A 26,833-nucleotide genomic window follows, 5' to 3' on the forward strand; every position below is an offset into this window, starting at 1 on the left:
CAGCCACCCTCAGGACAAACAGCTGCTGCTGCTAAGGGTCTACAAAAGTATCTGAAACAAGGAATAACAGCGTTTTGGAAACACTGTCAGCAACTACCACTGGTACGTTTTCATTACAAGAATAATGAATAAAAATACAACCTAATACTTGAAATGTATGCCATACTGTCGAAAAATATCAAGAACCAGAATCTTCAGAAACAGAAGAAGAAAATCAGGTAATCAAAGGTGTGGAGGAAGAGCCGGGACCTTCGCTGTGGGGAACAAACATCAGGGACTGAAGACAAAACACATTTCTGTTGACATGAGAGGAAATCACATGGAGGTGTAGAGACCACGGGGTGGGAGACGCAAAGAGCCGAGAGGAGGTGACACGGGGAGGGAGAGACGAGGTAAAGAGCCGGATTCAGCGAAATGTTTGCCGTCTTCAGCTGCATCCTGGTGTCACACAACAGCGGGAGGTTTGCAAAGGAGAAAAATACTGCGAAAAGAGAGTAAACATTGGAGGACAAATACATGGGAATACATTTAATACGAGGAAAGACAAAAGCAAAGAGTGCTGGTGCAGGAGAGTTATACCTTTGATGTCTTTTAATGAAATATCTACCTTAAAAGCATGTGGAAAAAAGCACATCAAAGCGCCCCAATGAAGCCATCCCGCACACTCACCAACACACGGCGACCGCGCTGAAAGAAAACCTCAACAACGGCTCAAATAACACTTCATCATCTGCAGTCGGACTTCAGGAATACGCACTGCAGAACCGGGCTCAAAGCTGACCAACTGAAGTAACCACTGACACAAACACGACCGATTCATCCATCAAACCTTCAAATCAGAAGGACACGAGTGATGTAGACACTGTCCCGCACTCAAAATCTAAAGTATTAGCATCAAAATATACTTATAGTACCAAAAGTGAAAGTACTCATTATGCAGAAAGGAGCACTGGAGAATCGTACACACTCCCTCTGGTGCAGAGGAAGCCAGAGAAAAAAAAAAACATCAGTGGAAAACATCACAGAAAAACATCTCACTGTTTGATTGACAAGTGACAGAAAGTCAACAACAACAAGATCCTCCAGCACAAGAAGAAGAAGCTCCTGGAACCAGAAGACACCAGACGTCATGTGAGGTGATATCATCGAGTGTCAAACACGTTTGTTCCCGTCCACTTACTGCCATTATTTTCAGAACATGCGAAAAATCAATGTAAGTTTAGAGGGGAATTTATCCTGAAACTTTCACAGCCAGTGAACGCTTCATTTGATCAGCGAGACGCTGGTTACACACCGCGATATAACTGACTAACCCTAACCCAAAGACCAAGAACGAACTGTTCACTATTTAAAATGTCAGAAAACAGTGAAGCATGTGTGCTGCAGTTTTCCAGAGCTCAATGTGACGTCTTCGTAAAGAGTCTTCTGCACGACCAAACTAACTGTCAAAACCGGAATTTAAGGGTTCTGTTTGCCTTAAATAAGCAAAGCAAAAAGAGTGTTTGGAACGGTTATAATCAAAAAAACCTGCCTACCCAATAACCTACTGGTCCCTCGTCAGTCCAGGACCTCAGTGTCTTTTCATGTGTTTGTAGTCCACAGTGAGAAGTTCAAATGGGAATAAGGGCGCACATTGTCGGACAGTTTCTCTTTGAAGGCATTCATTGTGTTGCATTTGGTTTCACACATGAAAAGTGACAGCATTAGTTGTGCGAAGCGTGGAAAGAGAGAGCTCGAGAGACGCGGCCAACCGCTGCGTAAAGTGGGCGTGATGGTTAAATTGTCTGTTTTGGAAACCTTCGAAAGCGTCCAGACGCTGTGAGAGGAAAGAGGTTTTCAGATGCTGTTAGACGATCTGTTACCATTATGAGCTGGGCCCATAATCCTTAGCGGTCCAGTATGGGATTTCATCGGTCACAGAGGAAAATATCCCGACAGTCATATGTTGACTTTAAGTTATGAATCACAGGCAGTAGAACAGCGTCAGAAAGCAGCTCACAGAGGCTAGAAATTAGGATATTATATGCATATCCCACTATCACATTATGCTTTCTAAGAATAAGAATATGAGCTATCCCTGCTATTGTAATGAAATATGGTGTTCAGTATTAAAATAGCACCTCAGTATTCTGAATATTTACACTTCCACTGCAGGCGCCGAGCAGCAGCGTCTCTTCACAAAGAGTTTAGAGTCAAAGAGTGAAATGAGATTCAGCTGCTATAGGTGCAGCTGTGTGAAAAGTCCCAGCCTTCACTGCAGAGCTGATTCACTTTGACTTGGGCTCCCAAAGGGGAACTGTTGGGCTCCCTTTGAATTTAAAAGAACGGTCAGTTCACTAATTGGTTGAGAGAAACCAGGCTTTCTTCATAGTATGCTAATGTGGCCCTGGAGCATACAAGGATTCAGGTAGACCTGAAGAGCTCCTGCTGCTTGTCATTACAGACAAACGTGTTATCCAGCAGACATTTAAAAGGCTGCATCTAAGCTTTCCAGCAACCTCCTTTAACACAGCATCCATCAAGTGTTTAGTAGCTAAGCAGTGCAATGATAAACATCCCAGCAGATGAATATCAGAATATCAACGTGCATGTGATCATGTCGGCCTGCAGCACCTGAACTAAAAATGCAGCCGGAACACGTTCAACACATCAGCTGCAGACTCAGCTCACACGCTGTGCAGATCTCCAAGGGCACTTTGACAAAAAGGTGCTCGCGTCTGCGCCTCTCCATTCATGTCCACCCGTGTCGTGACTGGAGAGTGTTTGGCCTCCCTGGCAGGGGTTCTGTAGGAGAGGACCTCTAACCTGCCACAGTACCCACAAGCACCTGATGTTGCCTGACATGTGGGAGGTCCCTGAGGACTTGAGTATTTCTCTTTTACCTGGTTTTACCTCAACAAAGAGGGAAAAATATCAGCCTGGAGGCTCAGAGCAACAGAAGTGTCTCCATCCCTTCTGCGGCTGACTGTGGGCTACTGTCCTCCCCTGTTTCCTCTCACCTCCTCTATCCTTTATTCTCCACCCTTCTTCTCTGCCTCCGCTGCCTCCTTCCACCCTACCGTCTCAAATTCTCTTGATTTGCCCAGGCGGAAGGTACAGTACAGTACAGAGGCGCAGCGAAGCAGAGGCGACAGCGGCGAGGACGAGGAAAAGAAACAGCGGGGGGGAGGAGGTGGAGAGAGGCAAAGAGAAGCTGGGGGAGAGAGAGAGAGGGAAAAAATACAAAAAGAGGAGACAGACACAGACGGGGAGAGAGTGTGCCATACAGAAAATGAGAGAGGCAGAGTGTGCTGCATGGCACAGAAGTACGAGGGAGGGGAAGCATCAAACAGGTTCACCATCCGACCGCTGCTTCACACACGTGAACGAGGAATCCAACAAATCCACAGCACACTGTCAAATCAGGGGTGCAGATATTAGAGCCAGGCATGATCACCAGCTCCACAAGGCTTCAGGGGTAGTTAACTGAATAGCTTTACGGCAGCATACACAAAGAAAATGGCTGCAGTTGTCATTGAGTCTGCAGCCACGAGATGCAATTTCACTAAAATCAGGAAGTGAATGATAACGAAGGCCAACGCCACCTGAGAGAACCTGGTACATGTTACCGCTGAGGAAACACAGCCAACTCACACTTAAATGTCTCAACAACACACGTAAGTTTAGCTGCAGCCTGCAGTGATTTTACAACCCTGATGGTCCAGTTTGAATTCAGGTTTGATGAACATAAATCAGAACATCTGTGCACTGTTTGCTTCCCCATCACTAATCTGATATTGATATCTATGTCAGTATCGCTGCAGCCTGCTTGATAAATGTCTTTAAATGCAAAGTCTGAGCTCTTTGATGGATTTTGTTATTTAAATGGATCAAACACTGAAATCACCACTTGTCTAACACAAACAAAGCACTGCTCTGGAACAGGAGGCAGCAGCGATATCAGGTGCATTTTAGAGGAATCTGGAAGATTTAAAAACAAGAACAAAAAGGAGGTTTTTGTCTGTTCGGTGCATCTGAGTTGATGTTTTTATGTTGCTGACAATTTTCTTTGTAAGCTGTCGTGTTTTTTCTACGACCCAACCCACCTGTCAATCAAACGATGCGTCCACTAGCCTGAGCACTGAGAGCTCCTTGGATTTTATTTCTTATGGCACTTCATACCAACCAGAGTCGCAGACAAGTGTTCAAATAGCGATGCTGGCCTTTTGGGAGACAGAGCCTGTATCTGGAACAGCTTTGTGGACCCGAAATGTCCTTCATATTTTGACCTGTTGTGTTTTTAAAATTTAGTATAACCTCCAAGTCTGACGTGAGATGCCTACTGTGCTGATTACTGCTGTGGAAATGTGCAGGAAGCTGAATTTATGGGCTGTTCCTTTATTTGTTGATGCAAACCGTGCCCCCGGCCATTATTTGAGACTAATCATTTGAACGTGGCTTTTATATGAGAATTTGTCTATCAAGTATTGTATTTGAAAGAATTCTTAGTACATGTATCTTGGTAACTCACTTCACCCATTCTTGATTCAGATACTAAGGAATAGGAATCACTCTCCTTTGCTTCAATCATATATATAGATATAGATTTTACAGCGGTGATATTCAACCTTTGGCGCCCCTGCCTCTATCTATCATCGATCATTGAAATGTTGGAATAAATATCCTCTAATCTGTAAATGAAGATGTTCAAATCGACATGAAAAGGCTCTCATGACTATAGCCCTCATCTAACAGATGATAGTGGTATGAAATAATCCAGCAGTGACATCGACACCTTTAGTCTTATTCAAGCTGCAGAAAAAGACGTTTGCCTCAAAATCTGATTGAATTTGCGTTTTGCTGTTTTTCACAAACGTAGCTTTTCTTCTGGATGTGGCACGGGCTGGATTTAAGAACGTCATCCCCTTTGAAAAATCCTGCCTCCAGAGCTCTGATTGGTTGAGCCATCATGAACAGAACGTCACTGAAGAAACTGGAGTGGCAGTTGAGAGGTCTAGCTATTAAAATAAATCACTAGCTGTAGCCTGGAAAGGAAGATGAGCAACCTTTCAGACGCTGAAATCCTGGAGCAGCACAGGGACGAGTTTACATACAGATCAAATACCTACTTTTCACTTACATCAATTATCAATAAAACTGGCAATAATTTCTGTGAAAATGTCACACGTGATTAAATTTCACCTGTAAACCAGCAGGTAGAGTCCTGTGAAGGCAGGCGGAGGAACGAGTGACGGAGGACTAGAACTAAAGAGAGAGAGGGAGTGAAACAGGAGGCTGAGCGTACCTCTGCTCTCCATCTGTATTATACCTGCACAACAGCAGAGCTGAGACGGAGCCTGATTTAATCAATGAATTCATTACTGCCACACGTGGCAGCTGTACATTAAAGGGGGGGGGGGTCCCTGTGGAATTAGTACCTGTTTTATTACTTTATAGACTGGAGGAGCAGAAGAGAGAAGAGCAGGAGATGAAGTGTAGATATGAAAAGAATTGCAGGTGAAGAAGCAGAGACGAAGAAAGAAAAGGCTTTAAAGCAGAGAGAGAAAGCGACAGACTGCCCACAGTTTGAGAGCAGTGGTTCAAGGATGCAGCCGAGGTTCACCCCAGTTCATCCACCCTTTCATTTACAGGAATGAAGTTTACCCACACCTCCACCTGGTCAAGCTCCCAGACCTGGTGAAAGGCACAAAAACCTCGGATAACAAGCTTTGCTGAAATCTCGAGGCGGTCGTTTGACTCTGAGGACACACACGGCTGAGTGTGAGCAAGTTCCTCAGTTTAAACTCTAACAACCAGCCTTTGTGTTTTCGGCCTCGTCTAATCAACTTGTTAATTCCTCATGACCACGAGTCTTCCCGAACCTCGCGGCTGCTGTGCACACACCCTGCACAAAGCCAAACTTTTAATTATCACTGGATGAAAGAAAAATCTGATTTTGTTGAATCTTCCAATATTTTTCTCTGGCAGAAGCTTGACTCGCTCATGAAATCTGTTTCTAAAAGCTGATTTCATACATTCAGCAGGTATGTTTTAATCAGCCCATGTTTGGAGCAATGAAGCAAAAAAAGGTTTTAAAATGTATTCATTGATTTTTGGCCACTAATGAAGAAGAACTCACAGAAAGCTCTCACACAGGCATTGTATCATCCCGCTGGAGTTGTCTCTGATCACCTGGTGAATGTTCATGGAATATTTCTTTAGTTGTGTTTTGGTCCCTGCGAACATTTTGCAGACTCAGCTTGTTTGCTGAGAAGCACGAACCTGCTGCTGCTGTCCTCAAACCAAAAATCTGAACTAAAGGAGGCTTAAAAGCTCAGCGTCGTTGCAGAGTTGGGGATAATTGGGTTTGTCACCTTAAGAACACGTCTCATTCGATTCAGCGTGAACACATAAATAAGAATTAATGATTAATTAACAACTTTCAATGCATTTCCTCTTGTTGGAGACAGAGACGATGGTTCACACCAGCTGATTGGTCAGTCAGTTTCTAGCCTCACTGCTTCTCCTCTCGCAGACTTTCTCTCTCTCGTGATAAGCCTGTTTTTACCTCGATGCTCTGCCATTGGCCAACCGTCCTCTCTATTGTGCTTTTTCTGACCAATCACACCAAATGCCACCTCAGCCTGGAAACTCCGATGGTGTGGGGCTGAGAGCAGATACTTCAGAGTGTGCTGCAAAGACCAGAAGCCTGTTGCTTCTTCTTGTGGTGGAAATGAATCAGTCCTGCATCCTTTGCTCAGTATTGTTTTGTGAATTCAAAGTAAAACAAACTGAGGGGACATTTTATTTATTTTTGCTAGCACTGCTGATTAATGATGAGAGCCAGCAGCACTGAGCCTGTGCTGGCATAACTGTTGGCTGTCCATCATTTAGGTCTCATTAATGTGGATAAACAGATATAAACAAACAGATCCAGCAGCCCGATGAACCTCCTGCACACTTAATGACATTCAACATGTGACTGCTGCTCATATTTGTACAAGATTTTCGGCTTCATCTGTGAATTTATTAAGTGCAAAAGGGGCTCCTCTATGAATCCTACATTTAAATCCATCAAACCACCGGAGAGCTCCCGGCTGCCAACACAAAAACATTTTAGATGAGAAAAAAAAGCATTTCCATTACCGTGTGGCACAAATTGAAATGTTCATGAATCCTAAAAGCTAAAACTGATCAGGACAGAATGATTAAATATATTTTCTATTTCTAGCTGTGGTTGGAAACGCTGCAGCAGAGAAACAGACAGTGGACTCCCTCCAGCGGGTGCACAGATTCAGCTGCTCATACAGAAGCTGGACGGCACAATCGAGACAGACAGACAGACGAAAAAGATCCATTCAGGCAGAGAGAGGACAGACAGACAGGCTGCAGAGGACGAGTGGCTGTCTGTCCGTCCAATATGCAGTGTGCGCTAATGGCTTGCAGCCCCGCTCTAATAAGCACCAAAAAGCTCGCCGGCTGATGTGAGTGTGATTTTCCATCAGTGGAAACATTCAGGCTGGTACAGCAACGCTTTCTGCGTGTCCATGACAACGTCTTCAAAAGTGGAAGAGAGAGACGGAGACACGGGGAGATGGAGTCCAATGAAAAGAGAGCGAGCGATGGAGAGACAGTTAGTCTGAATTATCAGGAGCCATTTCATGCTTCATGTAGCCAAAGTTTAGGATTTGTCAGATTTATCCTCCATCGCTCTTCATCTCTCTATCCTCTTCCTCTTACCTGTCACTCTCAATTATTCATGCAGGACTGTTACATAGCACTGAACACAGCCCACTTTCAGGGAATAAAGAGAATGAATGAATGAATAATCAGGAGGTAACAAACAGCACAGGTCTTAAGAGGAGCGTTCGCCGAGCACGTCCGAGCGACGGTCACGTGTCGTGGTCACACGCAGAGACTGACGTTCGACATTCAGTCAGTTAAACTCAGTCATTACTGAACATTACTGTTTTTATTGGTCGTCATCTCCAAGATAAACAACTTCACTGTCCCCTCCTGCGGCGCGGATAACTCATCACGCCGAGCACGGCGCGACGTCAGATCGCGGCTGTAATTATTATTGACAGACTTCTTTATTAAAACACCGTCAGAGCGGTTTGCTGCTCTGCGGACGCACACATCAGCTGCTTCTCTGCTGAAGGTCTCACAAAGCAGCTGTTAGGCGTCAGCAAATCAACCAATGTAACGACAGTGCCCATAACCCCGCCCAGGTAAGTACTCACCTGGTGTCTGCTGGAAGAGACCTAAATCCAAATAACAACAAGGTCTGCTTTATTTTGGTCATTTCTGTCTAATGGGTCACGTTCTTTTCTTTCAGCTTGTGCGAACTTGGCTGGGTTGGATTTGTGTGCTGGTGTGATGTTGCCCTGATGGTGTTTCATAATGCTAACAGATGAAATGGGTTTTAATACACGGCAGTACACACTCTCACCCCCGTCTCTCTCTCTCTGCTAACTCTGCTTCCATTTTCAAATTTCCCTCATTTCCCTTCATTTCTAAGGAGGCTGACCCATTAGAGTTAGATGAAGAGATGGATGAATGAATGATTAAATAAATACAGCCCTGTGCAGAAACTACTCAATGGCGTCCTCGTCAGCACACACCCCCCGCCCCCCCCGCCTCTCTCACTCTTACCTTCTCTTATTCACTAACATGATTCATAGTTTATCACTTTCCATGACAGAAACGCCACGAGCCCGAGCTCACCCAGTGGAAGTGAACGCACCAGCAGAGCCGTCTGTGCTCTTCGGCTGTGAAGAATAATGTTTGTATCTCATGCGACACACACACACACACACACACACACACACACACACACAGCAAATGAAAGAAAGGCTGAATCACACAACACCAATGAAAGGCTTGTAAGCATGAAGACCGAAGGGAGTGGGCGGCCTGACAGAGACGTAAAGGCTATCATGATGGTGTGACTCATAGACTGTGTGAGGGAGGACAGAATCTGTTGTGTGTGATTTAACCGGCTCTTTAAGATTCATTAATCATCGCGAGATCCACTGTGAGACATTTCACATTGTTGTCAGGGGGTTCGTCAATCTGTGAGCCTGATTTACAGCATTTTGAAGGGCAGGAAGATTTGAGGGGACACCTGTTGGACGGCCACGGTGATCGATCCGTTTCAGACATGCTAACCAGACACACGGCGAAAAAGGCATTCATGATGTCACATTTTTCGACGCATTAGAGTCTGTATCTGAGGAGCTCCATATCAATATTTCAGTGTCTTTAACTTTACTGGACCTGACGACTCTCGAAATTTTGATGATAACATCAGAGCATTTTTAAAGAAATGTACTCGTTGTTTTCCAGCTGTTTTTCCACAGTAATCCACGTGACCTACAAAAGATGGTGATTCCTAAATAATGGGGAAAAAGCAGAACATGTTCTGGCAACAGGAAGCAGTGAGATTTATTGCTGTTTTAAATTTTGAAATTTTTGATAAACTTCACTGTGGGGTTATAAAATCCATTTAGTGGAGACTTTACATTCAGGGTCATGGTCAGACTGTCAGGGTCAGAACAGACCAGAGTCAGTGTTACTGCTAACAACAAGTATGACAAGTATGACTTTAATGCCAATCAGTGAGTGAGCATTGATTAAAACAAATGATGTGTTCAGCCGTTCTAAATGAAAACCTTGGTGAGCTCTGACCTTCAGTCAGTTACTGTCTTGAGTTATCACAGCCCAAAACAACAGTAATCATTGAAAGGTTACTCCAAAAAACCCCTTTTTTTTTCCCTCCAAGAAAGCCCAACGGTCGATCAATTCCCTCTAAAATGGATGAAGTATGGATTCTGGAAACAAGCTTTCTAAAAGTAAATGAATGTACTGGTGGTTTTGTTGTCATTTAGCTGATAAACTAAGACTGATTTCTATTAATGCTCTCTGATTCCATAATTATGGTCCTCATGAATGTGAATATTAGCCAGTGATGCTATCTTGTTGGTCAGAGTCTCCACACTGAACACAGCTTGTCCTGACAGCATCCCTGCTTCGACGTGATGAATTATGGTTCCTTCAGGCTTTAAACTGTCAAACAGCTGAAGTCTTTGTCCGCTCAAAAACACAAACAAACATCCACATCTGGCCAGTCTCTCCTCGCACATTTGAGAAGGCAGTAATGGTCAACTTGGGTGTAGAGAGAGAGAGAGAGACGGGGTGTCCATCACAGGAAATGAAAAGTGTGTTTTGTTGCTCTCTCTTGTTAGTCGCCCAGCAAAGCCCCTCAGAGCAGAAGTTTTCTGCTGGAGGATCAGCTGCTGCGCTCGCTACTGAAGTGTAGACGGGGGCAGACAACATATTTAGGGACTTCCTTCGTACTCCGGACACAACATGTTGTTCATCATACAAAGAGCAGAAGCACATGGGTGGACAAAAGACATGTGCTTTCAAGGCCATCCATTCATTTTTCAAAGTGCATAAACTTGCACGAAGTCCTGTGTAAAGCTCGAGTTTGTGGAGAGAATATGAAGGTGAAGGTGTGCCGTCACTGTCTTATGAACGAGGAGGAGGAGGAGGAGGTGCAGAGAAGAAGCAGCGCTCGAGAAATTGAAGGGAGAAAATAAAAGGGAGGAACGATAAAACACATAAAACCAGAGATGTCGAATGAAAGGAATATTCGCTTGCTCTCTGGTCCGTAGCGGAATAATTATTTCATGCTTTGGACACAAGAAAAGATGGGGGATTAAAAAAAAATCATGCTGACAAATAAGAAATTATTCATCCGGTCAGGGCTTTGATTCCTCTGTGGAGGAGGAGCGAAAGTATTTGGCTTTTTCAAACAGGATGAACAAAGAGCAGCGTATCAATGGAAGCTCTCGGTTCAGCGTGCTCTGCTCTTCCTCCTCCTCCTCTTCTCTGCCTCTTCATCCTGTACACCTCAGATTTCCCTTTCTTTCCCCAGTCGTCATCTACCCCTTTCTTCCTTTCCCCTCTTTGAATCCCTTGATTTCTCTCTTGCCTCTTCTCCCTCTTTCCTCTATCTGAGTCCATCAATCTCCCTCTTCCTCCCCGTCTCGTTCCAGCTCTCCCTCGTCCCAGAAGGGTTGTCATGGTGATGTGTGGAGCTTGGCATTACATGTGTTTTCATTAATGGCGTACACGGCCGGGGCTGAACGCAGGAAGGCAGCGGCGGTGAGATGTTTGAGTACAGCTCTGTCCTAACAGGGACGTTTCTAAAAGACACAGATGGAGGGAGGAAGATGGAAATCCTTCCATTAGCGATAGCCGCTTACCCTGTGGAGGGTCGGGGGTGGGACATGTGCGAGAGGTGGAGTGCACCCTGGAGAGGCGGCCAGTTCATCACAGGATGACAAATAGAGACAAACAAGCACTCGCTGCGGGCAGCTCATAGTCAGAAATGTCTTTGGAAGCCAAAGCTGACGCTGGGAGAACACGCAGACTCCACAAAGACCCAGAACCTTCTTCCTGCGAGTCGACAGCGCTAACCCACGCTGGGCTGCCAAAGGCCTGCTCCAGACACACGACTTTAGCCCGATCTTGACTCGATTCTTGTCGTGGCTGATGAATCACCAGCGTCAGCAGGAGGAGGGACGCAGAGGCTGCCGCTGTCAGGTGGGACGACGGGGAGGACACTTCCTCCTCGAGGGAGGAAGAGTCCAAAAAGACGAATGTTGGTGAGAAATAGCAGAATCAGCCCGGCGAGTAGCTGCTGTGCTGTCATAACATTATCAGTCCTAACTGCAGGGATGTGCTGATCATCACTAAGTCCAGATCGAACGTTAAAGTAGTCTGTTTGATGCGATCAACGCAGCCAAGCCTGCTGCTTGTACAATAAACACCAATGGAAATAAAGTGGCTGTATGAGAAACTCGTACCTTGTTGTTGTGTCTCGATGCTCCACAGCAGACGTTTAAATAATGACCGAATGGACCAAAGCTGGCTTTTGCTTTTAATGCACATCTACGGCCATTTTCTCTTTGATTTTTTTTTTTTTTGGTACCCAAGACCACCAGCATCACACACAATGCGTCTGTCAGTTTGATTGACAGCTGCTTCACCCACCTCCCCAATGACATCTGATGATATGCGCGACCACGAAATCAGACGTGCAGTGATTAGTCGGGATCATTGGTGTAAAGTGTTGCCTGTCAGCCGACAGAGACGCGGCACGAGTTTCTGGGTGCGCCCGTTAAATGTGACGCGGTGACATCATTAAAGACAAAAAAAAAAAAAAAACAGGCCAAAGGAAGTGAAGTAGATTAAAAAATGACGACAAGAAAGCAAAGTTAGAAGAGTAAGAGAGAGGAAACACACCTTTGCAAGTCTTGATGCAACACCTGCAACTGATGTGGTAAAATGTTATCTGGCAGAAACGGCTGATTACAGCAAAGTGGAACCTCCTGCTCTCCTGTGTGGTGATGCTGTGCGTCATAAATATTCAACATACAGCGTTCGAGTGCATCACCAGCTGTGACAGTCAGCAGGCGAGTACTGCCGAGAGCCTCCGTAGGATTCACTCCAACACTGAGACGCGACAACAAAATGTGACTTTACGTGATATCATCTACATCGAGGAATGACGACAAGGGATGAATTCAATACTTATGACAGAGCAACGCAACAGGAGGAAGGAGGAGGTGGGAGTATTTTAGGATGCCGTGTTAAAGCAAACACGGTCTCTCCAGTGAGAATAACCACCAAACTGTGCTTCTCCTCGGCTCTACGGAGCTTTTCAGCGTCTCTCAGTCTGTTGTTTTGGTTTTACGGCAGCAACGGTTTTGGTTGAGTCTCTTGGCTCTCATCTGTGCCGCTCCCCGGCGCCGTGCTCGACCTATCCAGCATCACATGGCTGAGTGACAAAGTCAGCAACCAGCTGGTGAAAACAGTATTTAGCAGCTAGAGAGCCACATATTTCTTTCAGGAGCTGGAGGACACACACACGTGTTGGCAGCTGCTCACCAACACATCCGGCGTGTCAGTTATGTTTATAGCTTGTTGCATGTTTTATGCACATATTAATGGGATTGGCTGAAAGCCACTAAAGAAGCAGCAAAGTAATTTGACAGCAGAGGAGACGCACAGTCTGAAAATGTAGGATGAGTATTTATCTTCAAATTTCTACTTAAGCTGCTCATTATCGTTCATAGCTCCATCTTTATTCTTAATCTTTTAAGTTCCAGCTTTGCACACAGTTTCCGCTAGAAAACACCACCAGGCCACCGCGGCTGGTAAGGCCAGAGCGTCATTAACGCCAGAAAGTTTGACCACGTAAGTCAAACAGGTGCTCACTGCAAATTCCCAATTTCCAAATCCAATCACCAAGAAAAATAAAAACTAAATGAAATCACGGCTGTAAAAATGTCTGTTAATCAGAGATTGCATAATTTCCCCATCAAGAACCTGAAAAACAGCTCGAGAGGAGGAACGAGTGATACAGAAGGACTGTGAGGACAGAAGGAGGGAGTGGGAGACAGTGAGGGAGGTGAGGAAAAGACAGGGAGAGAAAAATGATGAAGTAAATATTGGGGGAGGACTGTAAAGAGGGAGAGAGAAGCAAGGAGGTGAGGAGAGGAAGACAGAAAGGGAAGGATGGTAGGAAGGAAGGAAGAGAAGCTGATGGCAAAAAGAGAGGAAGCAGGAAAAGGAGGAGAGAGACAGAGAGGAAACAAGAAGTGATGGAGAGGCAGGAGAAGTGCAGAGACAATTAAAGATGGAGAGAAAGGGGAGGAAAGAACAAGGAGGGGAGGGTAGAGGGGAGAAAGGGGAGGAAAGAACAAGGAGGGGAGGGTGGAGGGGAGAAAGGGGAGGAAAGAACAAGGAGGGGAGGGTGGAGGGGAAGAGTCTCTATTTCAACATCAAACAACATTGCGAGGAACTTAATGTTCCTTTTACAGCTCCATTTGCATGTTTATAAGAAGGAGTGGCAGCTACTGTATTAGACACACGTGCACACATACATGCACACACACACACACACACACACACACACACACACACACACACACACACACACACACACACACACACACACACACACACACACACATTAGCACTTCACTCCCATCATCACACTGATGTGACTGCCTTCATTAGCACTGATAGGACAGGTCGCAGCAAGGGTGCCGGGGGAGTGTGTGCATGTGTGTGTGTGTGTGTGTGTGTGTGTGTGTGTGTGTGTGTGTGTGTGTGTGTGTGTGTGTGCGTGCGCGCGCGCGCGCGCATCAGAGAGCTGACATCTTTCACAGCGATGCACTCAAAGAGCTTGAGGAGATCTGCTCGCCGTCACTGACAACCAGTAATTTAGCATGCAGCAAATGCAGCGAGTCGCCTGCACATCAGGAGCGCCGACTCTGCTCCTCAGCGGCAGCGAGCAGGTGAATCTGAGAGAGCGCCGCGACCCCCCGCCAATTAACTAACATCTCAGGTGACGTGAGCGTTTGGAGAAAGCGTCTGCTTGCTCGGGTCAGAGGCGGCCGCACGCGGCACGGAGTCGTGGAAACGTTGTGAAGTGAGCGAGACTGAAGAGGCAAAGATCGCACGCAGGAAACACAACTGCAACGAGACAGCGGGCTGACGGGCAAAGTGGAAAATAGAGGTTCTTAAAAAAACAACTCAAACTGCAAGCAAGGCCACGGCCAGATTACCATGAGGGCCAAAACCTTTTCATCCTCTCAAGTAGGCCAACCACAGAAGCAACTCTCAAGAAATCCTTGTTGTCTGTAATCAATAGTTGGTTAACAGCTCAGACTGATCGTTGTTCACTGTGTCTCCACCCAAACATCAGCCCTTCACATGCAACCATGCTTCTGTGCAGAAAACTTGAGTTTCTCTTATTTAGAGCTCCTGGATGTCAGTCTGGAGACGGTTTTGAGCCATGCTAGGACCTTAACGACGATACTAAACTCCAGACAGCATAAAAATGAAAGTTACTGTGACAATTATAAGAAAGATAATCAGCCAATCACCTGTAAAGACAGTAATCCACGATGCTAACTTTTCTGTTTGTAATACAGCTGTTGAAAGTTACTACAGCAGCAGTCTTTAATCTCTGTTGTGGTCTCCATGAGGCAGACATGCAGCTCTCATGTTACGAAGTCTTTTACCAAAGAGATGAGTCTCTGCAGGTTATTCGCTAACATCGTGCATTGCCAGGTTTAGTCACTGTTGTGCAAACTGGCTTCTTAATGTCGAAGAAATGAGGATTTTAACGCAACGTTTTACCCAAAGTTTGTGTAACCCTGAGACAGAAACACGATGCTTCTCCAGCGGCGCTGCGCCACATCGCGCAGCCACGTGGCTTCTGAACAGTCAGCGATCACGTTTGTCGTCCCCGTTTGGTTTTCCCTCCTTTGCATTGTGACGTCCTCGCTGTGATCCTCAGAGCGGAGCACGCTGCAGGCGGAGCGTGATCAACTCATTAAGCTTCCAGCGCACTTTAAGTGTCGTGTATGTTCACGATGTATCTATGTCGGTCTTGCATGTGAGTGTGTATGTGCACTGACTTACTCATGCATTCATTTGCTTTTCCTGTCTCTTTCAATGCTGCCACCTCTCTAGCTGGCTCCTCTCGTTCCCTTGATCCCACCTTCCCTCCTTCCTTTCTTCTCTTTCTTCCTGCCTGCCACCATGCATTATGCGTCCGTATCCAATTATCCAATTTACATGCAAAACGATGCATCAGATGCCTTTGTGACCGCGGTCCCCGGAGGAGCCGAGATGGGAGACAAAGATGGGCAGGAGAGCAGAGCAGAGAGGTAGATGGATGGAAGGAGCGCTAGATAGAGTGAAGGGGGGGTGGGGGGGGGGGGGGGTGGGGGGGGGGGTGATTTAATAAGTGAGGGGGGATGAAAAATGAGAAAGATGGAGAGTAGAGGGGAGAGCGGGATGGGAGGGCGATTTGTGTATGAATGACGGAGATGGAAGGAGGGAGGGCGAGGACGAAATTGATGGAAAATGACAGACAGCATGACGGACAGAAAGACAAATAACCAGTTAACTGAGCTAATGGATGATGGAATGAAAGAATCAATCAAACAGGAAATCAATGAATCAATAAATCAATGGGCCATTTTGGTTTTGGCTTTTCACTGAGGGCTGTAAAGATCTGCGAACACAGCGACGTCACCAGAAGAAGAAGTCCGACAGTCACGTGATCAGACAGGTTTTAAACAACAACAGACCAGTCGGACTGGATCTGCTCATCCTGAATCTGAGGGGTCATGATTGGGTATGAAAGGGGCATCCTGGAAAGGCTCAGCCGCTCAGAGGATGGAGAGAGGTTCACCACTTTGTGAACACGTGACTGGATGAAGGAGATGAACACAAGGTAAAAGAGTTCATTTACAAATGACTGCACTCTGTTTTTATTTATGTCTTACACAACATTGTTTTTGGAATCTGGGCTGCACTCATTAACAGACCCACATCCTGGTGTTCCTGTGCAAACAGGGATCATTACCAACATTTCACTTTTAGATAATCTGGATAAACTGTTTGTTTACAGCCCGTCTGATCATCTGACTGCTCTTTTTTGTCTCATCCGAGAAAACCTTATCAGAACTTCTACAAGCTACAAAAATAAGACCCACTGCGGGTTTAAGCCTACAGTGGTGTCCTCGCATGCTGAAGGAGTTTGTGGTGTGTATAGCGTGTTGGAGCACTGAGTACTTTCCTGAGGTTTTGTCACATTGCGCATTAAAGCCTGAACTCGTTCCTTCACTCCATGAAGTAGCACTGCCTACAGTAACTCCTAACCTCCCTCCACCCGTCGTACATCAGCAGGGAAACGCTTTCCAGGGAGTCAACCAAAGAGAATTTCATTAGAAAAACAGTAAGTTGGATCTGGATAGGTCAGACTCCTGAAGCCGTGTATTAGCTTTGGCTGAACTTTGAAATGCATTTATGCATGGAACAAGGATTTTGTTCCCAATGTGCAACATTGGAGCCGCGCTGGAAACCTCACCTCACGGTCAGCCTGGAGAAGACCAATCATTAGAGGAAGAGGGAATGAGATTAGATTTATTGAACGGGGGAAAAGCAGTGCACGAAAGAAAGAGCAGGAGAGGCACCTCTGCTAAAAGGAGCCGGAGCAAGGATGTGCTTTAATGTGAAAGTGTGCATCTGTGCTTATTAAGCATGTTAATCTGTGTTGTTTTCTGTGTTATCAGGGTCAAAAAAAAAAACAGTTCACTCAGAGCAAAAAATAGCCTTGAAAGTTCACAAAAGGCCCTAAAACTAAAAAAAACAGCAGTAAAAAAAACCCTTAAAACAAAATGCTAATTACCATAATTGATAACGACTTTGCACACGTGTACCTGTGGTGCGCTTGTCTGTATCTGAGAGCAAAACTGGGCGATGGAAGAATGGGTGCCGCATGTATTCTGAAAGCTCATCACATAATTGGTCCGAGCAGATGAGGAGGAAAAACAACATCAGAGCATCCATTACCCCGGGCAGAACCATTAACAAAAGCCTTGGCATAATTAGGCAGTAAAGTCGGCCCGCCTGTTTAAAACCCCCAAAGCACATATTACCAAACTCATTCTCGGCCTGCCCTCCCATTGGCTCTTCCCATCTCAATAAATTACCCTGATTGTCGAGGACACGAGTCATGTGACTTTAACTCGACTCCTGGGGACGAACCTCAGGTACAATATGACGGGTCAGCGCTGACAGCCAGAGAGGACGGAGGAGGGACAGACGCACATCATGGCCAGAATCAGGTATTTTACACCAACACTCAACAACCACAGAGGCAAGAATGAGAGAAGACAGACGGACGGACGGGCGGACGGACGGACGGACGGACGGACGGACGGACGGACGGACGGACGGACGGACGGAGAAGCAGCAGAAGCTCTGCAGCCTGAAAACATGCTGAAGTGAGTTCAGGCTGAAGACCTCGTTACTCTGCTGTCTTGCTGTTACAGCAGCACCGTTTAAGCCTCCTCAGACTTCATGTAGTGAATGCAACACCCTCAGACCTGCACTGTATGCGGTCCCACACGGCACCCTGGGAAATGCAGTAAACCGATAAGTAGAGGAGGACAGAGCAGTCCAAAACCTGACATATGAGACAAAAACGACAGCGTGGGGACAGCAGCAGTGTGAGGACATGTTGTACGGTCATACCAAAGGCTAATTTCCATCTGCTGTCCCTCACAATGAAACAGAATGAAAGTACACGTCTCATGTCTGAGACAGATACTGAATATGAGAGGACGAGGCGGGAAAGGTGTCTCACCCAGCAAAGAGAAAAGAGTGAATGCATGTGTGAGAAAGAAGGAACACGAGCTAATACCCGGCCAGGAAACACAACAGATGGGAGGGTGACGAGCAGACATGTCGATGAGCAGCGAGGGAAGGTGTGAAAAGAAGAGAGAGAGAAAGACGGAGCGAAAGAGACAGATGATAAAAAGGTCCTGTGAGCGGACACAGAGCTCTGACACCCCATCACTCGTCCCAGCTCTCAGCGTCACTGCGTTCTTTCTAAAGAGGGAACTGATGAAGCTAAAAACGAGCGTTTCAACAGTGGAGTCTGGTGAAACGTGTGGATTAGACCTTTGGCCTCAGAAACTAACATCAACATTGTTCAAGTCTTTGCAACTGCAATCACATCTGATTAATCACCAATTTCTATTAAAGTAATCCAGGTCTCCAGCTCCCTGAACAATCAGCTGATTTAATCTGCTCTGTGAGCGGAGTCAGCGTTAAGGACCGGAACGTTAGATAGCTCTGACATGTTTCTCACCATTATTTTCTGATGGATTTTTAATGTTTACGCTCGATAAATATTGCTGTTAGCTGTTAGCACAGTGGGTTTCATGAATATTTCATGTCGTTCCCACTGAAAAGAATTACGCTACACAGGCCGCATCGCTGTACACCCTGATTGGCTGCAGTCCATACAGGCAGAAGCTCTCCCGCTGCGTGATGCCGTCATCGAGACGAGGTGAAAGCCTAAATACAGGACAAAGCGACGTGGTCTGTGGAGCTCAGAGGGGAGAGAACGAAGGTCCTTCTGGTTGCTCCTGAATGAATGTGGCGGCTGAAGATGACCGTGGTTTGGTTATTCAGAAAGTGAGACAGAGAGCGGGCGGTGTGACACTCCTCCACTCCAGATGAACAGTCGGCCCCTCTGGAGGTTTGAGGCCACTGGCTGAGCTTCAGTCTGACTCTCCTCCTCCTCCTCCTCCTCCTCCTCCTCCTCTCCTCTCTTTCAGCCTTGTCTTCTTCCTCTCTTACTGTTTCTCTCCTGCTTTCAGTTGTCTGTTTCCATCACCCCCTTATTCTCATTTCCTCCTCTCTCTGCCTCCCGTCTTTCCCTCTCCTCGTTCTGTCTTGTTGGGTTTTCACATTAATCTTCATCATATGCAACATTATAATTAACAGTTAATAATAACATCGTCTTTCTTCTCTGCCTCTTCTGTCCTACATTGTGCATCGCTGCGTTTCTGTACTTGAGTTAATGCTTCAATCCGGAGAGAATTACAGCATTTCCTTCTGTCTAATTCTGTGTCCAGGCCGTCCTATTCTGGTCCTCCTGGCTTCTTTCTGTCCAACGTGTCTGCCGACATCCTCGCTGTCAGTCCACACTTGTGTGTTTTACTTACTCGGTTTCAATGCGCTGCATGTCTCAGTTGTCTGAAGGCATTAAATCCTCCTTAAATCCGCCTCTCCTCCCTCCTCTGCACGTCTGATGAATGAAGTGGCTATAATCGTTCAAATCACGACGTGATTGTGGCTTTTGCCTCGATTTGCCTGATCAGAGCGTTAAAAGACAGAGCCAGCAAGCCTCCTCGTTTGTTCAGCACGGCTTCCTTCACCACGAGCGTTTGGTGGTTAACTGCTCTGAAATGATGAAGGTAAGCAACAAGTTTCAGCTGAGTTTAAGTCTGCCTAAAGTTTTAGGCTCCCACAATAAGCAGCAGTCAGACCTTAAAACAGAGCGTCACGTCCAACGCCTCTGTTTCCTGTCTGCTTATGTTGTCAAATAAAGGCCAAAAAAGTGGCAGAAAATAAAGCATTGGTGGGCGGCGTGCTGCTTCAGCTACCAGTGAGTCACGAAACGGAGTCCAGGAAGTCCAGTCAGAGCAACAGACGCATTAATCTGGAGGCTCATCAAACACTAAAACTCTGCACAGCGGTTCACAACACTCAGAGAAGATTTCACAGCTCTGGAAAGTTTCACGGCGAGGATTATTTTATCTTTTGTCACGACGCTCAGAGAAACTCAGCACACGTTTGACGGTCACTGCAGGCCGACGGCGTGCCGTTGACGGCCTCGTATCCCCACTGCAAGGACAGACTGGCTGCACTTTCTCCATACAGACAACTGTGCAGAGAGACTTTTGGTCTCTTTTGGCATTAGCATTAGCCGTAACAGTCAGGCTGTCAGGCCTGTGGAGCTGTCAGGTGGAGCTGTGGCCAAAAATTTAAGCTTTGGTAAATTTGTTGTGGAGCACTTTGGTTTAAAGGGAACTCTTCTGAGGATGAAATCCTTGCCCCCGTGAATAAAAACTTCACAAACCACTTTGGAGGGATAATCTTCCTTCTGCTGTTCAGCTCAGAGTTGCATCAAAATATGGCCAAATGCACAACATCTGTGTTGTGCCATCACCCTCCTATCAGCCAAAGCTGTCGCAAAATTGGCAAAAAAAAACAGAGTGAAGAACATACTGAGAACACACGCAGAGTCTGAGGAAGCACATTTTACAGCACGAGCGCTTTGGGACGTTTCTAATGGCGCTTTGACACTTTTTTTTCTACCGTGAAAATGTGTCACCACTGAAATCCACTGGAGTCGAGTGAATTCAAGCTGCATGAAAACAGATTTATAACACTGCTGGTGCTCTTCATCTCGCAGCTAAACATTTAACAGGCGTGCATCTAGAAAATTCGTCTTTGAGCGGAAGCGGGCTCGTCTCTTCCGTGCGTCGCGGTGAACTCTTCGAGCGCCGTCGCCGTGAGCCGCGCCGCGTTCTGTTGTGCTGCATGCGTTAATTGATTTCGCTGCACTGGCTCACGCGCTGCTCTGCTGCTGTTGTTTGTAATCTGATGGCCAGAAGCCGCAAAATGATTTCCGAGCCGACAGCCAAATCACCGCCATCATCATCATCATCATCGTCATCACCGTCGTTATCTGCCCCTCTCTCCTGTCATCTCCATCTCCCATTTGCTCTTTCTCTCCACCCTCTCGACTCTCCTCCAGCTCTGCCTGCCAAACCTCCATCTCGCACATTTCCTGTCTCCTCAGTCCTCACTCACGTCCCCTCCTTCTCCTCTGTCTGTGCATCCTGAAATCTGTGTTGCCAGCGTCTGTATACGTGAGCAGCTGCTTGTTCAGTGGATTTTGGGCTTTTTGGTGAATGCAGTCATGCAGCTCTGATGCTGTTTTATCTTGTTTTTTTGTTAAATACACGTGTCTCGGCTGTCAGAGCGCACAAAGAGCAGAAAGACTGACTGATGGAGATCGTTAGGAAGCAAAACAGCTCTTAAAAGTGTATTGTCTCATCTGACTTTCCCGCGTGTGGATGCTGTTTTTCAAACATCTCTCGTTGTAAGAAAGATGATTCATGAGAAGAGCGTTGTCTCATAATCCAATCTCAATATTTCAGAAACATAAAGTCCATAAATCCGTAAGATAATTAATAATATCAACTCCGCTTTGCTGTCTTTTAATTATTAATTATTCAGGGGAGATTTGCTGAGCGTACGTTCGCGCTGCCTCCCACTCGTTTGAGGGGCACTGGTGGTAACTGTGTGGCTCCATTAATCAGCACCATTTTACTTCAGTGTAAAAGAGGTTGTCATGGATTTGAAAGGCGTAACCACTGAAACACTACCTTGCACTCAGACCTTTAGAAAGAAAGAAAGCTGCACAGGAGCTGTGTTTAGCAGGAGGTTCACAACAGGTCCTAACATCAATCATGTGGGGAGTTATCACATAATAACCAGCTTTTCACGAGCTGAGAAACAGGATTGAAATCAGGATTTGAAACGACGCTCTTTGTCAGCATCAGTTAAAAGGAAAACTCTGCTGAAAGTATCACATATGTGCTGTCTAGAGGCTTAATGGTTCTCAGAAGCATACACCATTCTTCTTTTTGGATGGCAGCTGCAGTGAGCTTCCATTCAGGACAGTTACAATGGATCCCAGCCACACTCCAGAGTCACAGCGCAGAGTGTGGCAGAATATTAACGAAAACGTCTCCGATCACTCCTGCAGCGTCGTCCATCTCTGAGCTGACACGCACAAATCAACATATTCTCATTCTGTGCTCAAGTTTGCAATTACAAATATGCAACTTCCTGTTGGACTTTCAAAATAAAACTTGCTGATGCACCAAAACTACTTGGTTAGGTTTAGCAAAAGATCACGGTTTGGGTTCCTTAAAACAGTCAGCATCTGTCCATCCTCTGCGCCCGTCATTATCGCCCCCTGGTGGTACTGCACATTCACGCACATTCACTTTTCACCCTGCACACATTTTGGCGTGAGGCTGCGACTTTCTTGGCAAAATGGTTGGAAAATCAGGATTTGGAACAAAACTCAATATCAATAGTGAGACTACCCCAATAAAAGTCTATTTTTTTTTCAGTTCCTCAACTTGTGAATTAGCTCTGAAAGGTTTTTTTGCTTGCTTGCTTTCAAACAATGGTCACCTCACCAATAGCTTGTTAAATACGCCACTTCAGCAAATGTTCCAGAGAGCGACAGCGTGACACTGAAAGAGCTATCAATGTCTGAAACAAACAGATTTTTCTTTTCTTCTTGTCTGTATCAGATAGATGAAAATTAAATGAAAACATGTGGCTAAAATGAACCACACATTCACTGAAAGACACTTGAATTTATCCAGATTCATCCAGTTTTAAAATGACGACATAAACAAGTAAACATTCAGTGGATGTTTACATGTGAGCACGGCCGCACAGCCATCAAAAACACCAACAGGTTTGGCTTTAATTCTGTGTCAGCAGCAGTCAAAGGGGAGCCATTTTTGCAAAGGTGTGCGTCTCCCTGGAGAGTGAAAACCCTTCACGTGTTACAGGTGTCATTCATGCTGCTGTAGCAGGGACTATCACTGCCACTCGATGAGGCTCCCACGAGCCCCGGCGCCTGTCAGCGTGACAGACAGCCCCGCTGCTGATTGAGAGCATCCGAAAGCCACATTCTGAGGGGTATGAAATGTTTTGCCGGGTTGAAAATGAACCTCCTCACTTCGTTAAAAAGCGCAGGCAGTCAACCTGCAGTAATCATCCATCTGCAGTCGAACTTGTTGTCTGTGCGGGGAAGATTTCTCTGACACTGTCATCAATCTGTCATATCTGCACCAATCTGTTATTTTCTGGTGTCACCTGTTGTAATTTAGCTTTTTGTCGCGCCTGCTCTCCCTCAACCTGCCTCATCTGCATCTATTTCAGGAAGAACACATTGTCTTTTACCACACATACAATTACAGGAAGCAGGTGCAAACACCCAGTTTTCTCAGTTCACATTAAAGGGAGACGAAACACTTGAAAAGAGAAAAAAGAAACAAAACGCACCTTTGTTCAGTTCAATACAGTCAGCGGTTTTGCTGCTACAGCTGTACTTGCTTTGGTACGACCAGTAGCTTATGATATCTGCATGCATGACGCAGCTAGAGGCAAGATTCTGGTATCAGATGTCTTCTAGCTTCTAGGTTTGTTGTCCATTTGTATTTGTATACAATTGCATTTAAGCAGGCTTTGGTTGCATGCAGGTAAACAGTCTGTGTGGAGAGCAAAGAGGCAGAACACATTAGCTGAATGTGGGTCAATCCTCAAGTTGCTAATCGAACAGTAAACAATAACCGGAGAATGGAAGATGAAGCATAGATACACGGTCCAGATATCCACTAGCTGCACCGGAAGCCCAGAAACATGGACCATTGTCCACACACAATAAAGAAAATGAGTGAAATGAATCAAAATGAAAAGTGAGTTGCATCTGTCTAAACGTGCTCAGACTCCACAAGAATCCAACTTCAAAGGGGAGTATGACTGAATATGAAGTCAATGGAAGATACAAGTGGTTGGTGGCTCAAACAGAGGCAAAGACGTGCAGTGAGGGTTGAAAAATGTTCACCTTGAGCGAAGCATTTGTGACTCTGGAGGTGAAACAAAAGAGAGAAGTGCAGCTCCTACGTCAGAACCTGAGCCGTCACACAGAAACACATTCCGATCAACAAAGTGCAAAAACACTTCAGCGCTCACAGTCACATCAAAAATGCTGCTTTTACTGTGGTTGCAGATGTTCTCCATACTCTGTCTTTTGGGGCGCCACCCGCAGCCCGGCGTCATCTGCACTGAGTTCATGTGAACTAGTCAATCCCACCAATAGTGAGGCGTCAGTAACATGATCCCAGATACTCATCATCACAATCATCTTCGCTGCTGCACACGAACAAACAGAAAGTTACTGATTTCAGCTTCAGCTGAAATTGGCTTTCAGCTTTCCTTTAAAATGCAAATTGTTTTCACACCTGTCTGTCCTGGGAGCTGTTTTTCCTCCTTCCAGCAGCACACTTCTTCACATTCGGTTCAGTGTGAGGCCTGAGAGCCGGCACAGCTGCAGTCCTCTGTTAGCTGTTCCAGTGAAGCAGTGAGGGACTCGGTGCCTTGCTCAAGGGTATTTTGACATCATCTGTCGAGATCAGGGTTTCTCATTCACTCCTGTCTCCTGACACTGAGCCTTTTCCTGCACGTTGATGTGATGGAACACAATGTACAAACCGCCTTTTATGCATATACGCTGCATCTCTCCGGCAGACAGTTCATTTGTGAGTGTTATTCAGCACGACTGCATTAGTGAATTTGAACACAACTCTCCAGAGCCAGCCTTGCAGCAGTTTACCAGACAGCTCCTGTAACCCTGACAGCTGAAAAGACAGAGAAACCTGACTCCTCCAAACAGTTCCCGGAGGGGATTTTGCCAAAGAGCAGCAGCAGTCAATCAAGCATGCCGTTAAAATCTGGACTCCTGCTATCCTGCTCCTCTGCTCATTGTCCTGCACCTCCTTTAGGTCCCTCTGGGTACAAATGGCAAATTTTGCAAAATGTAAATATAAAGCTCGGATGTTTTGGAGATACTGTACCTGGTTTCTAACAGTGACACGGATATGAAAAATGTCTGGAGACTGGCTGGCTTTCAGTCCTCTGAAGGACACACCTGTATGCGTGACATCTTCCTTCAAAGGCAGCATCACCTGAATTTTACAGTTTATATTGCAACATTTGGCAAAAACTATTGAGATTTGCTCTGGAAATCAACACATTCGAACAGAGAAGTGACGTTTCCACTAACCATGAAAACACAGGCAGCTGCATTAATTCACTCACATTACAGCAACGAGCAGCGGACTTTCCTCCAGGACGTGAATGCACCACATTATCGGTCTGTTTTGGCAGTGACGAATGCGACCCTGAACTGTGTTGCTGAGTTGCAGATCTCACTGTCTTTGTATGAAATATGTCCAATATGTCAATCCAAAGAAAGAAAAACATTTGTTTGGCCTCATGATAGTGATGCGCAGTAATTAACCCTCTAAATCTGCAGCATTAGCAGTCACACAGTGTGGAGTTTTATCTGTAAAAATTTCACAGGACCTTTCCTCTGGGACTCGGACCCTTTGGAGGACCTCCACCACAGTGACCAGGGTCTAATTTGACTTTAGACCACGATGGAAAAGCAGACAACAACAGGCCACAGGGAACCTGTTAGCTCCTGGTAAGTAGCTCCTGGGCCTGAAAGCTCCAGGTACTCTGAGTTTAAACACGTCTACTGAAACAAACCAGCTATTTTCAGGCCGGAATGACTCAGCTCTCCAGATTTGCTCTGAACGTGGAGGCTTCATTAAAGCTGCCTGCCACTATTTACTTTTCCGTGCTGCTCTGCTGTTTGCTCGCTCGCTCGCTCTGCTGTGTGTCACAAGCCGGCGTGAATGCCATCGAAATTCAAAGTCACCCTCTGTCATCTCCCGTCCCCTCCCTCTCACCTGATTCTGTCTGGCACTCTGTGGGTCTGGTTGCCGTCGCTCTGGCAGTTGCCGGCGTACTGCGACCGGCTGGTGGCCCCCTGGTCCCTCCGCAGAGCCATCGCCCCATGGGTGAGCACAGAGACGCCTTTGGCAATGCGCCTGCAGGATTAAGGAGAGAACAATGTGAGACAGAGACGGGGACATTTTCAAAGGTCTTTTCTGACACTGCTGAGGTCCAGCGAAACACAGGAGAGAGAGCCCGTCGGGGTGGAAGAGTGGTCCCTGCTTGAATAAGTGCAAAGCCAGTGACAATGAAAATGCAAGAAGGCTAAAACTTAACAGTGCTGAACTTATGTGGAAAAATGAATGGACCCCATACCTTAAATGTGAACTGAGCCAATTTTTAAAGAACTCCTATCTTGGCAGTTTAAATTATGTGTGACTTCAACAAAATGAAAAGCAATTACGGCTCCACTGAATGAAACACTGCAGAATTATCCAATTCCAACAAATAAGGCCTTGGCGGTGGGTGCGAGCACTTCTCTGCTCACGGAAAGTGAGGAATCGAGGCTAAAGAGCAAAATCCAAACTGTCTCCTCATCATCTCAAAACTGGACTCCTCAGCATTAGATCTTTATCCTCTCGTCTCTGCTTTTGTATAAATCGTCAGAGAGCAGCAGAGCTGAGTGTGCTCTTTTGGAGGAGAAGAGCAGTACTGACTGAACCTTTGTGTGGTCGGTAGAGAGACTGGCAAATTGAGAAATGTAGACCTTTCACAATCTCTAAAATATTACGCACTGCACATGTTGTATCCTGTTACAAGCTAGTCACCTTTACATCCAAGAGCCACA

The 26,833-nt window shown here is 46.0% G+C and overlaps 1 protein-coding gene across 1 annotated transcript in view; it reads right to left on the bottom strand.

The window, feature by feature from the left end:
• Positions 1–26,833, bottom strand: part of grin2da (glutamate receptor, ionotropic, N-methyl D-aspartate 2D, a) — a 102,819-nt gene that overhangs the window by 57,680 nt on the left and 18,306 nt on the right. The window contains exon 5 of the mRNA XM_076754852.1: positions 26,001–26,141. Within this exon, the coding sequence (XP_076610967.1) occupies positions 26,001–26,141 (141 nt within the window). The remainder of the gene's footprint in view (positions 1–26,000; positions 26,142–26,833) is intronic.

Source organism: Chaetodon auriga, chromosome 17 (assembly GCF_051107435.1).
Source record: "Chaetodon auriga isolate fChaAug3 chromosome 17, fChaAug3.hap1, whole genome shotgun sequence".
NCBI classification, from domain to species: domain Eukaryota; kingdom Metazoa; phylum Chordata; class Actinopteri; order Chaetodontiformes; family Chaetodontidae; genus Chaetodon; species Chaetodon auriga.